This window comes from Acipenser ruthenus, chromosome 14 (assembly GCF_902713425.1).
Source record: "Acipenser ruthenus chromosome 14, fAciRut3.2 maternal haplotype, whole genome shotgun sequence".
NCBI lineage: Eukaryota > Metazoa > Chordata > Actinopteri > Acipenseriformes > Acipenseridae > Acipenser > Acipenser ruthenus.
Window position 1 is genome coordinate 9,291,894 of NC_081202.1, and position 13,549 is coordinate 9,305,442.

A 13,549-nucleotide genomic window follows, 5' to 3' on the forward strand; every position below is an offset into this window, starting at 1 on the left:
GGAAACTTTTTGAACTCATGCATGTGGTATGTGGAACATGATTATCCAACATGTTAAGTAATGGCAACATGGTAATAATTGGGTATCTACTAATGGTTCCCACTCTAACATGGTAACTACTGGTGGAATTAGTGTGTAAATACATGGAAATGGCCACTGCCATTGTGTTAACATATCAGACAATGTTGTTCACAACCATGTCCATGCAATTATACAGTAGTTACCATGTGAGAGCAGCATTTATTACCAAATTATTAAGTAATTATTAAGTAATTATATGGCTATGCACGCCCTGTAATCTCTGTGGCTCTAAACATCCTACTTACAATGTATCCATCTAAAAATCATGTCTTTTTTTAATACCTGTGCAAACAATATGTTAAGCACTGGTATTTGTAAAGTTTACTGTATAAATACGTATGCTCTCTGGTAGTGGTCTCTGGGGAAAATCCATTCCATTTTAGAAAAGATTGGGAACCACAACGACTACTACAGTCTCTTCTGTGCAGCTGTATTACATAATACTGCATACTGTAATTCAAAATGCAAACAGTACTTCAATAAAAGTGTAGCTCCACTATATTCCTGTGAGAGATTAATATTCATAGGTCAAGAAAACCTGTTTGCACCAGTGCTCATAACTCCCATTGCCATTGCCTTGTGACATGTCTGGATTCAAATGGAGGCACGAATCATCCAAGGAGATGCATTCCATCTGCTTTGACTTGGCAGTTTAGGCATGAAATATGTATGAAATCAAAACATGTCTTATCTTGCCTCTAACATTCCATCAGACCTTCAGGGCAGGCCCTCGAACAAACTGCAGGCAACCATGGCAAGTCACAGGGTCATTTCAGCCACATGTCTTCCCTGTAACCATGGAAGGCTCTATATATTGATTCAGTGAGGCCTAATAATAAATTACATACCACCAGAGCTTTAAGAAGCAACAACAGAGGACACAGTCTTCATGCTCTTCAAAGCTGTCAAGCACCATGTCTTAGACCTTGGAGAGCTGTCAACACTATCAGCTTCCTGGACAAGAATGGTCAGACTGACAGAACCAACTTTCAAACACAAAATGTCTTGTTTTCAATCACTCGACAACACCTACAGTTCGTAGTTTTTAGGCACTTAACAAATCTGTCTGAAGATTTACAATCATCCTCCACCAACGGGAACACCAGTCAAGGGTGCAAGACAAATAATCTTCGACTCTGACAGCGACAAAGAAAAAAAAAGCATACCCCATTGAAACACCTTTTTCTTAAAAATACTTTAATTTTAACGGTTTAATTCACTGTTCCTGAATTATCAAAAAGAAAATTATATTAAAGATTTTTTAATATTGAGTTAATTTACATTATTATTATTCATTAAATTAATTTGCAATTTGAACCTCAACACCCGTTTATTGTCTCTTTTTTATTACAGCTACTAATATCCATGTATCATAAAAAATAATAGATGGGCTTCAGTGAGTTATAGGAAAATAATTCCATCTCGGGTTTATGTGAATCTCGGGTTTATGTTTATCTATTATTCTCTCTCTCTCTCTCTCTCTCTCTCTCTCTCTCTCTCTCTCTCTCTCTCTCTCTCTCTCTCTCTCTCTCTCTCTCTCTATATATATATATATATATATATATATATATATATGTATATATATATATATATGTATATATATATATATATTGTTTACAATCATTGTGAGTGCTTATTATTGGAATTACTCAAATAATGGTGTTTTCTTTTGTTTGTTTTTACAAGCTAAACAAATTATGCTGAAGTGAACTGTTCTGCTGACCTGTCAAAAAAAAACAAAAAAACATTAAATGCGACTTCTCAGTTATGTGAAAATGACCAAATTAGAATCTTACCAGAAGAGCACAATTCTGTTGTTCCCTCTTTTCCAAAAGGTTCTGGCAGCTTTTCCCCAGTCTGGATAATGTTTATCCTGGAGCATCATATCCGTAACCTACATTAAGGGATACAAATGTTTTAAATAACTATTCAAGCAAAAATTGCATTTGTGTACATAGTAAAATAAATACATCATTAAAGTCAGGTATTTGGACAGGTATCTTGCCTGCCATAGCAACAGCAATACAATTTTGTATAAGAATTTCAGTGTCGAGAGGGAAGAACAGTCTAGAAAATATGACATCCTCTGCTACAGTTGTTTACAACTGTAATATAACAAAGACAGCATGTTGATTATACCAATCACTCACTGAATGTGTTCATAAACACTAATCAATGTCTTCAGCAGAAATACTCATTTTGATAATCCCAATCTATTCTATCCTTCCAGAGTTACCTCAGACATATAGCACTATCTATATACCCCGTTTGTTCAATCCTACCAAGACTGTTAGGGGATCAGAATCTACCCTGGTGTGTATGCTTTGTTTTGGGTAACGTGATAATGGGGTGCAAGGTTGTCTTCTCCAGCCAATTATTACACTTCTCCCTCAACTAATGTTCAAGGCTACACATTTGAATTAAATTACATTATACAACTATAAAGTATTTTAGTTGATATCATTCTCTCCTTTGGAGCATGTTACCATGGTAATGGAAAAGTACAATCTATTTTTGCTGTCAGTGGTGATTCCTTGCTATTGTAATCTGGATTTTCTTTTCTTTTTTTTTTTTTTTTACAAATACCAGCCAACAGGAGGTAACCTTTCCCACCCACCAGAGTCAGTGAATGTAGGTTGCTATATCAGTATGTGAATGTTGCCATTTTTACCAGTCATTTATATTTCATACAGATATATTTAAAATGTAATAATTATATATAATAGTATATGTTCTTAAACAAAGACAATTCCAGAATATGGAAAGGACTTGAATAAATGTACACAGACATTTGTACCATTCAGTGGTTTTATTTTAAGACTCATTTCAAATCGATGCTAGGTCACTTGCAGCTCGATGAGAGACAGTCATTATAAAGATGGATTCAATAATGGAAAAAAACAATTACCTTTTGCTTCAGATTCACATCTCCAGGTCAATAATTGTAAGTGGAACAGGTTACTAAAATCCTTCCGACGATGAAACTGATTCCACTTGCATTTCGAGGGATGCATAGAATACAAACATATATTCAGACCCCCAACAAACTACATGTGGTTTAACTGACCTGTCTTAAAGCATCACCTCATTTACACCTGGTGATCAGGAGATACAATGTTGAAGCTGCACCTGTGTCTTTAGGGCACACAGCTGATTATTAGCTGCATTACAGATCTAAAATATTAAAGGTTTCTAAAAAATGTAAATAAATGTTTTCTAAAATAACATAAAGCCTATATTCCACCCCTGTGTTCAGTAATTTATTCCAGATCTTTTTGCAGTTCATCTTTTCTTTGTGTGTCAGGTTTGAAACATACACAGGTATTCAAAAGACCGACAGCAAAATAAGAAGTGCATATTCAAATTTAAAACACGTTGGACTAAATGACCTCCAGAAATTATGTATGAGTGTGGGCCTAATGTATTTAAAAAAAAGTTTCATACAGATCTTTATTTTTCACAGCAGCATTAACGTTAATGAAACCACGTTCTAAATCATGGTTCCTGTATACACCTTAAATAAGCTCAATATTGCAAAAGCAGGAAGTATAAAAATAAATGATAAAAGAATATTTATGAAACACAAAATTGATAAATGAATTTACATTTTTCTAAATACTGCATTAACAAATGGTGCTATGCTAATGAAGAGCTTTTTGCACATCAAGATTACAGCAAAGGCAATCGCTAGGGCTATTGTTTTCTTATAAGGAATGTCAGTTGCTTCTGATTTACTAGCAGCTTCTGACTTCTTGTTCATTGGTCAGTGCTAATGGTATTCCGCCAGTGCCCAGCTCAAACTCCCTTCAAAATCACAACATGAAGGAGACAGCGCAATCCAGTACAAATGTAAAGCACTTTACTCTTACGCTTGCGTTTTACCCCCATGTCTTTTCTCACACAATAACACCATTTAGATACAAAATGTTATTCAGTGATTCAACATGTTTTACGAGTGTAATGAATTACTTTTGCAGTTTGTAAATAGAAACCACCCTTTGTTTGCTTTTTTTAAAAAAAAGCTATACAGTGTCAACATACTCAGCCTCTCAAGCAAACATATTAATAATTAACTCAACAGTCAGACTGATCTAAAGGCACTTTTAAATTAAAATTGGTTAGAGCACACTATCTCCTAAGGGAAATACTAAAGTAATGGAGAAAAAAACATGTTCTACCAAGATCTTTCTTACACAAAACATCTGTCTAGTACTAACTCAATTTCAGCAGATCAATACAAGAATAAAGTGAACCACAATATCACCTAATTCAGAGATAAATGTGTGCCCAGCTGAAAGTCAGAGAGCAAGTAGTAATAAATAAAGGGCTACCATAAAGTGATGTAAGATTGCGTCTCTTAAATTTCTCCCTGTGAAGAAAGAGGATGGAAATACCTAAATCTGTAGGAGTCAGCTTCTTTTAGGCATTATGGTAATCTGAAACACAGTATAACAATCATAATATCCAATGCATTAAGGTTCTGATACAGCAATCACCTCATGAATGCCCTGCCTATAGTAATGGCTGGTCACTGTCCAGGGTCCTGAATTTTCCCCTCAAATTCTGGTTCCCTTAGCTACAAGAATGGCTTAATGTACAACAAGGCAATTTGATCAGAATCAAGGAGGTACTCCAAAGCCAAGGTCAAGGTATTAACTAATTCCACTTCTCTTAACAGCTACAGGAAAACCAGCTAAATAATTAAACTAAATTAACTTGTAAAAAAAAATATTATTAGGGGTTATCATTTTATAATCTATTTTTTTCCTAGTTTTATTAAATGACTGTGCCATTTATTTTCACCTAACCCCAAGGGAGCAAAAGGACTTCTTATTAAAATGTGGAAATGTGTCTGAATTAAATATAAATTCAGATTCAGCTCTGTGTGGTCCAGTGGTTAAAGAAAAGGGCTTGTAACCAGGAAGTCCCCGGTTCAAATCCCACCTCAGCCACTGACTCATTGTGTGACCCTGAGCAAGTCACTTAACCTCCTTGTGCTCCGTCTTTCGGGTGAGACGTAATTGTAAGTGACTCTGCAGCTGATGCATAGTTCACACACCTTAGTCTCTGTAAGTCACCTTGGATAAAGGCGTCTGCTAAATAAACTAATAATAATAATAATACTGTCTCTAGACTGTACAGAATACTAATACAGGCTTGGCAAGTATCCTACCAAGAGGTGTCAAACTACATTTTAGCAACAGAGTCTGTTAAATCCCTCAAGGGTCAATCTTGTCTGTAGGTTGGCAAATGAACATGAGTATGATATCAGGGATCTGAGCCTCTGCCAGACTTTACACTGCATCACAACATGCTTTTCATACACAGCTGTTTTATTTGAACCTTGTACTTTAATTCTTCCCAAAGGGGCCTTTTTTATTCTTTCAGATTCATGGTATTGCTGGAGCCTATTACTGATAAACTACATTTTGATCTAGGGACAGAGTCGATAACCTGCATTCTTAACAGAACTAGTGTGAAGATTAGTATATCAGAATACAAAAATAAAACAGTATTGTATATGTATACTGTACATGTATCAAATATTGTGGTACAATTGATACTGTATGTCAACATTTTCAGTGTTTTCAGTACTACAGTGCTTAATCATTGCGATAATATCTGCCACTGCCATTATGTCATTATATAAATCGTAGATTTGTTTTAAAGTGTATACTCCCTCCACATATTGTACTGTACATGGATCAAACACCTTAGAACTGTCTATCAATTGAGACACCATTTTCTACAAAATGGAAACTGTTACAATTAGTAGTGATAACAGTAACTGTGCTAGTGTCTTGCTACGTGCTGCACTATCAAAACACATCACCATCTCACCGTGCAATCCATCTAAACCATCTGACCTGTTCTCTGTACTCACAAAAACATTTTTATTATTGTACCATTGTACCATGTGGACCTGAACTTGTAAAATCACTTTGACACCTCATCTGAGGTTTGAAACTCAATAAGGACAGAGTTGAATACAGTTTGGTGTTTCTCTGCAGCCCAGCTGCTTTCTTCATCTATTCTGTTCAGCAGTAGTTCTCAGAGGAGCTTGACTCCACAAAATCATGTGAATCAGAGAGGACATATCAACATCAGCCCCAGATTACAAGGCATTTAAGGTTTCAGCAGAAACAGTGTTGCATCCACAGGAAATGGAAATATACAAGCAGATTGAATTTCATTTTTCAAGTTCTCACCATCCACGCAGTGACAAAATCCCCCATCCAGGTTCCTACGGCTGCAACCTTCATGAAGCTTTCATTCCTCATTCCCATGTACTCTGTCACGATGAACGGGCTGTTGGGGTGGAAATAGATAGTTTAACACTGTTTGTATTATGTTACCAGCTGTTGGAAAGAAAGTCTCTCTCTGCTGCTGCTGCATACAGCGACTGACAACTCAAACACAATAAATATTTTCCACACTAGTAATAACCTACAGTATGAGCCCTATTTATTCACATTAACACCAGGATAAGGTTCTATCCTTGCCATAAGACCCATCCATGTATTACTGTAAATAGCTCCTCCTCAACACTACACTCTTCTTTATACAAGTAACAGTGCAAAGAGGACCCAGTTGTTTTAATTACTGTACTGCTGTTTACGTGACTGCTGGCAGTACTAGGATATTGTAGTCTAAGCCAGGGGTAACCAAACTTGGGTCTGGGAAACCATGGGGGGCTGAGAGATGTTTCTGGGTGCTATTTCAAATGTGTACTTTGACGTCAGCTCTACCATTCATTGATAATCTTCATTTACAATGCCTGTGCTATACAGTACAAGGGTGATTGTAAGGAAACAGTATTTCACATTTCTGTGGGTTCACTGGATGGAGGTTTTCAGTGAGGATACCTAACGTCATGGGGGCCCGCGAGCCAAGCCACTTTATTTTAGCCATGCCACTTTATTTTAGTCAAGCCACTTTTGCATTGTCTGTACGCAGACTGGCAGGATGTAACATGATATTGCAAGAGGAAGGAATTAAATTTCCTTGATGAAACTGGATTTAGCCAGAATGAAAAAAACAGCAATCTGCTTCAAATGTAACAGACATCACCAGGTTATTGCAGAAATTAAAATATGAATCCTGCTGTAAAGCTTTATTTGCTACAAGTGCAGCTGCGGACAGCAGCATTGTTAATATGCAGGGGGAGGATGCTGCTGGAAGGATTACACAGTGTACAGTACAATAGTTCTAGAGGGGCTGAGTTTGTAATAACAGTGCAATAAGTTGCAATGGCATTTCACTTTGGGGGGATTATTTCTGATTGGATTTATGAACCTTCTTTCATGTGTATAAATACAAAACATTCAAAGCGGGGGACTATGAAATAGATTTTGTAAAAGTGATTTTGTAATAAGTGATCTTTTTGCTACTGCATCCAGATGTCAACTTCTTTGGCAGCTGGTGACTGTAAAATACAGATACTGTAGGTATTAAAAGCAACTAAGGCTGGGAACAAGCACTCTCAAGTTTAGTTTGTGTTATACTTAGTCCTGCTACAGTCAAGATGTGGAAAAATAGCTTATGTTTTCTGCTAAAGGAGTTTTCAATGCATTGTATCAATTCTCTGACAGGTACATACATTTAAAATGCATTGTCTAATTGAATTATTACTCATAACTTGATTGATCAAAAGCAGGTTGTAGATTTGTCCATTACTAAATGCTCCAGGAGTATCCACATTTTTAGTAGCATCTGTTGCACAATGAATACTACTTCAGTCGTCCCGCAGGGGGACTGAATACCAATCTTACAATCTGCTACCGACTTTAAGTTTAAGTTAAAGGGTTGGGTTAAACATCTTACGATTTAAGTTTATGTTTAAAAGCATGGATGTTCTTGAGAACGTGGCTCAAGAATCCTATTACACACACACACACACACACACACACACACACACAGAGGTACTGAAAATGCTTTTGTGCAAAAAACATAAAATATTATTTAATAATATATATTATAAATCATACACCACCCATATTAAATGAATTTGATTATTCATCAGGGTTTATTTAATGGCATAGTGAGATGTCGAGTGACTGATCACTCCACCTCCCATAAAAAACCTTGATTAGAATAAGGATTTATATCAGCACTAATTCAGTTAGAAGCCTTGTGACTTGGACTCTGTCCAGCTTTCAAAGCGGTTGCACTGGGAGTAATTTGCTTTCAGTGTAATTATAAATTATAATCAATAATTCTGGGAGCTCAATCAAACTGCTGAACAGTAAATCCACAAGAATAATTCAAATCTCAAGAAAAAAATCCTTGTGTAAAATGTGCTGGGTAATTAATTAGACACATTTGTGTTACAAAGGGACTTCATTTCTGTACTCTGCGAAAACAAGACAGTTCCAATGTCAGTAGTGAGTTGCAGCACTCAATAAGGGCAGCTGTTTTAACTTTTGAAAGCCTACTGGAACTTAAATTCACTTTGTGGAGAGACCTAATACAGATTTGAATGATTGACATGGAAGAGGATCATGTTTGATCAAAAGATATTGCATTGGGTGGGCAATCAGGAGAAATTGGGTCATATTTTTTAAAGCATTTACTCCAGTCTTTAATTAACTCCTATTTTTTGGAAGCAGAAAATTTCATGTAAATGATATAAAAATGAAAAGAAGCAGCTTTACTGTGTATATAAGGCCACGAATCGCAAGACAAGTGATTTGGTCCTAGTTTTATAAAATCAGCAGCTTTTTTTGCTTTTTTTTTTTTTTTTTAAAGGACACAATACATAGTTAATGCCATTATCCATGTCTTGGGAATTTGTGTTAGTTGTTGGTCTTCCATACCAAATAAATAAATAATAACAATAATATATATTGTAACAATAGCGGCAACATTAAAGTTATTACATTCTACAGAAGCTGTTATCCACATTTGTTCTATCATTGTCTTGAAGCTGTTTAAAAATTGAACATTTTTTTCAGTCCAATAGGCTGTATTCAATAAATTAACTTTTGTTTCTTTAAACCAAATGGCTTTGGTTGATTTCAAAATACCAGACATGGTACATGGGGTCAGTGTAAATAGCATCAGTGACAAGCACTCTTCACTCTGATAGTCAGTAACAGCCCCCGCATCCCCATGACAGTATTTAATATTAAGATACCTTCCTATTATTTTGGTAATCCCCAGATATCTCCACACACACTTCTCAGATTCTCTGAGATTAAGAGATGCTGTGCATCAGTAATTTGCATAAGCACCATGCATTCACTGATGACATTTAATATTAGAACATAATACAGATGTGATTCATTTGAGTTGCTGTTTTAATGAACTTTTTGGAATGCCTTCAGCAGTTTTGGAATATTAACTCGTGCTTCCTGCTGAGAGGCTGACGATATTCTGCATGCATCATATCCCTGGGAGCCTGTGGGAATAGAACCTAAAGGACATTGTATGATGCTCTATCCAACAGATAGCAGCTGCTTCTGTACAAACACCTGGGTAAGATCCCCAACAGATTACATGTATCTACGTCTTCTGTATGACAGCTACAATTGGAATACGTTGACTGCTTTAATAAACAGCCACAAACACAATAAAGTAAAGTGATTTAGCTAAAAGAGTCCAGGGGTCTCTCACAAGAGCTGGTGACTGACTTATCTTTGGAGTCATACCATTTTCTACTCACATTTTCTGCAGCGCACACTGCACCATTAATCAAGTTTTTTTTATTAAGGTATTCGTTGCAGCCTAAATACTTGTGTTGATGGAGATTTGCATTAATGTACTGCTTAAAAAATGAGAAGATATCCTCAATATTTAACAATATATTGGTTTCAAAAGGAGCAGGCATTCCCCATATTTCATTTTTAATGCCATGAAATGCAGGTTCACATTTTAAATGCGAGGTCTTTCTTTTCCTTTGGTATTTTGTCCACTTGCATTTGTGTTCCATGAGGATAAACATTAATGATATTAATTCACGACCACACTTAGTGATAAATCTCTTCAATGCCCTCAAAATCTTTACTCGCAGTCATTTCTATTGTGTACAAGACTATGTTCTGCACTGCAGAGAAAACAAAGGTCTCAAATGCTTATTGGATTGGATTTAGAACTTATCAATAAAGCAACAGAATGGATAAATCATATCACAAATCTAACAGGAACGCTCAGCAGGAGTCACCCAAACAGTAATCTCCAAATCCTACATAGTAATGATAAAAAGACTGAGCTACTCAGTATTCAATCTCTTTCAGTTTCAAATGCATTCAATTTATAATATATCAAATCATGCTGAGCTTTACTGTCACAGAGCTGTACAACAGCCTACAGCCATACCATCTTCAGATCTCAGCAGCTAATTGGAGTTAAACATAGTCAGCCCTTGGATTGACAAACTCCAAAGAGTTCAGTTGGGACTCAACTAATGCAATGTCTTGTACTGTGAGGTGCCACCTTACAGATAAGATCTTATACAAAAAAAAAAATAATAATGAAGTCCAATAAGGCTGTGCTGATACACAGATTTTCAGAGAAACTTAAAATGTTGTTAGGTATTCAAAATGGAATAAAACACAAAAGCAAGCTTTCCCTCATGTGCCCTGTCTACTCAGTGTGATTTAAAATAGAAACCAAGATTTGGTGGTCCAGTAGTTAAAGAAAGGGACTTGTTACCAGGGGGTCACTTAAGCTCCTTGTGCTCCGTCCTTCAGATGAGATGTAAAACCGAGGTCCTATTGTAATTGACTCTACAGCAGCAGTTGTGATGCATAGTTCACCCCCTACTCTCTGTAAGTCACTTTGGATAAAAATGTCTGCTATCTGACTAAATAATAATAATAACTAAACCACTTGAATTTAAGCATCTATGCAAACGACATATCAGCAACCTTACTGTGCATTGTAGGCCCCTGAAATAGTGCCCACCTTGTAGTAAGAGACACGAATGAATCATGTACAAGTAGCTTGATGAACAATAGATAGCAGATCCATGCACCAATACACACAAATTGCTGCTGGACCATCCAAATACCTACAAGAGTTGACTGCACCAAGTTTTGCTTCCATATCCCGTATCAAGGCAAAAAAAATTGTGAGTTAAACATCCTGTCACATCCTGTGTTTCCATGAGTCCTCACATGCTTTTCTATACAGTTTCTTTTTGTAACTACTGTATTTACAATTGAACACTTTATCTTCAACAGTAGTCTTGGATCTAATTCTGTAATATAGCTTGGGGCCTTTTTAGTTCTCGATTCTACATGTTCAGCCATTACCACGCTACCAACATTTTTTTCCTTCTCATTTTGCCTCCTTTGGCATACAGAGCAGAAAGGCGCTTATTGAAAGCCATAAAGCTGTCAGCGTGGTCCTGCTGCCCCATTTGGAATGAATCTGCTTAGGCAAATGAAGGGGAAACACCTATACATCATGTGTTAATACATGGAGGACATTTATATGAACACTGCTTTCCTTAATGTACAGGACTGTAAATACCACAGGTTTTCATGTTAAACGGTATCAAACTGTGTTCAAAGTCATGCAGAGTTCTTTGTCAGAAACAATGCAAAGTGGAACTTTTCAAAACATGTACAAATGAAATGTTCTATTTAAGATGAGATTTAAAATACAAGTCAGACTGTCAGATGATATACTATAACCCCTCTATCTATGTATCACAGTACTACCAAATCTTAGTAATATTTGTTTTTTGACCATCCTTATGAAAACAAAAAATATTATTACCAAAAATCCTATTGGGTATAAAAAGCAGGAAAGAGGATATACGTTTTCAGCAGTTTTTACATTTAAATTGCATTGTATCTACATAAACTATAAATGGAATAGTGTAGGTATTGTTTTCTTTGAAAGTATCTCCAGTACCAACCTTCTCTTTAATTAGTTTGTACTAACCGTCAGATATGACATACTGTGGCCCAGCTTGATGTATCTGTTATTTATCCAGGACAGCAGCAGAGAACTGAAATGATAATGGAACTAGAAACAGAGCTTGACATTTACAGTATTGTGCCTATTAAATTCACTTCCTGAAACCCCACTACTATTTGAAGTTCCCTTTCAATTCGAAGACAACCACCAACAATTATTTATTTCTTAGCCAACGCCCTTATCCAGGGCCTCTTACAATTGTTACAAGATATCACATTATACATTATACAGATATCACATTATTTTTTTACATACAATTACCCATTTATACAGTTGGGTTTTCACTGGAGCAATCTAGGTAAAGTACCTTGCTCAAGGGTACAGCAGCAGTGTCCCCCACCAGGGATTGAACACATGACCCTCCGGTCAAGAGTCCAGAGCCCTAACCACTGCTCCACACTGCTGCCCATACTGATACAGTATGAATTCAGATTTTGTGTGATATATTTAGATATGTAATTGGGGAGGTTTTTTTTCGATTTGATTTAGTCTACCATTAAATGTGCTTTACTATTTGTAGGCATTCTGATTCTGTTCCTCTATGATCTATGCAGAGAGAATCTGTGCTACACCTGGGTATGAGCCTCAAACTCATCTAATTCAGATGCAGGTTTTTTTCTAATAACTTGACATTCTACAGATAGTTCTCACCTCTGACTTTTTCTAATTGAGATAAAAGAAGAGTCTGATTGACTATAAATCTTTGCAAATCATGTTCATATGGAAACCACCGCAGAACAAGCTAACCAGCAGTTGCCATCACGCTGGTGTAATCAATCGTATCTATTTTTTAACATGTCACTGTGATTGATATTGTCAATTTTCCATGTAGTTTAGGAAGGGTATAACCCTGCATTACGGGTCCCTTTTTTATTCATAGCTTTTTATTTATTAAAATGATAAACTTCAATTAGGTAATTCTAATGGTATAATAATGGTAATGGTATAATAGCTGCCAGTGCTGGTAGATCGGTTTTAAATGATCTTGGTTGATTTGAAAAGAGGAATATGGCTGTGAATTGTCATGATGTTTTCTTTCAGATTTGTAGTTATTGAGCATCCCAAGCTAACTTAAGGACCATAAGTGAAGCCCTCACACATCCATCAAGCTGTCTTAGAATATGGTTCATGCAGGTGTTAAAAGTCGTGGTCTATTTCGAAAATAAAAACACAGTAAATCTTTTCTAATAACAATGTCCACACTTTAATTTTTTTTTTTATTTATCTCAGTTTTCTTTTAAATTAAAACATTTTACAAGGAATTATCACTTGAGAGCATAATTAGGAGATGTGTAACAATTAAATGATTCATTCAGTTCTCTATCTTATAAACATGCCTAGGAGATGTGAACAATTGTATACATTTCAGTAAGACAGTTATCTTTTAAACCCTTGAAATACTATTGTATTTATTTATTTATTTATTTATTCTAATTAAAATGGACTTCTTATGATACAAATTCACTTAACACAAATTCACTGATAGTGCAAATTATTTTGGAGCCCCCCAAAAAATGTGAACAAAGCTAACAATTAGTTT

General features: G+C 35.8%; 1 protein-coding gene across 1 annotated transcript in view; it reads right to left on the bottom strand.

The window, feature by feature from the left end:
* The window catches only part of tmem117 (transmembrane protein 117), a 57,745-nt gene that overhangs the window by 14,044 nt on the left and 30,152 nt on the right, over positions 1–13,549 (bottom strand). Inside the window, exons 4-5 of the mRNA XM_034032661.3 lie at positions 6,291–6,390; positions 1,878–1,975 (exon numbers count right to left, since the gene is read on the bottom strand). Of these exons, the coding sequence (XP_033888552.1) occupies positions 1,878–1,975; positions 6,291–6,390 (198 nt within the window). The remainder of the gene's footprint in view (positions 1–1,877; positions 1,976–6,290; positions 6,391–13,549) is intronic.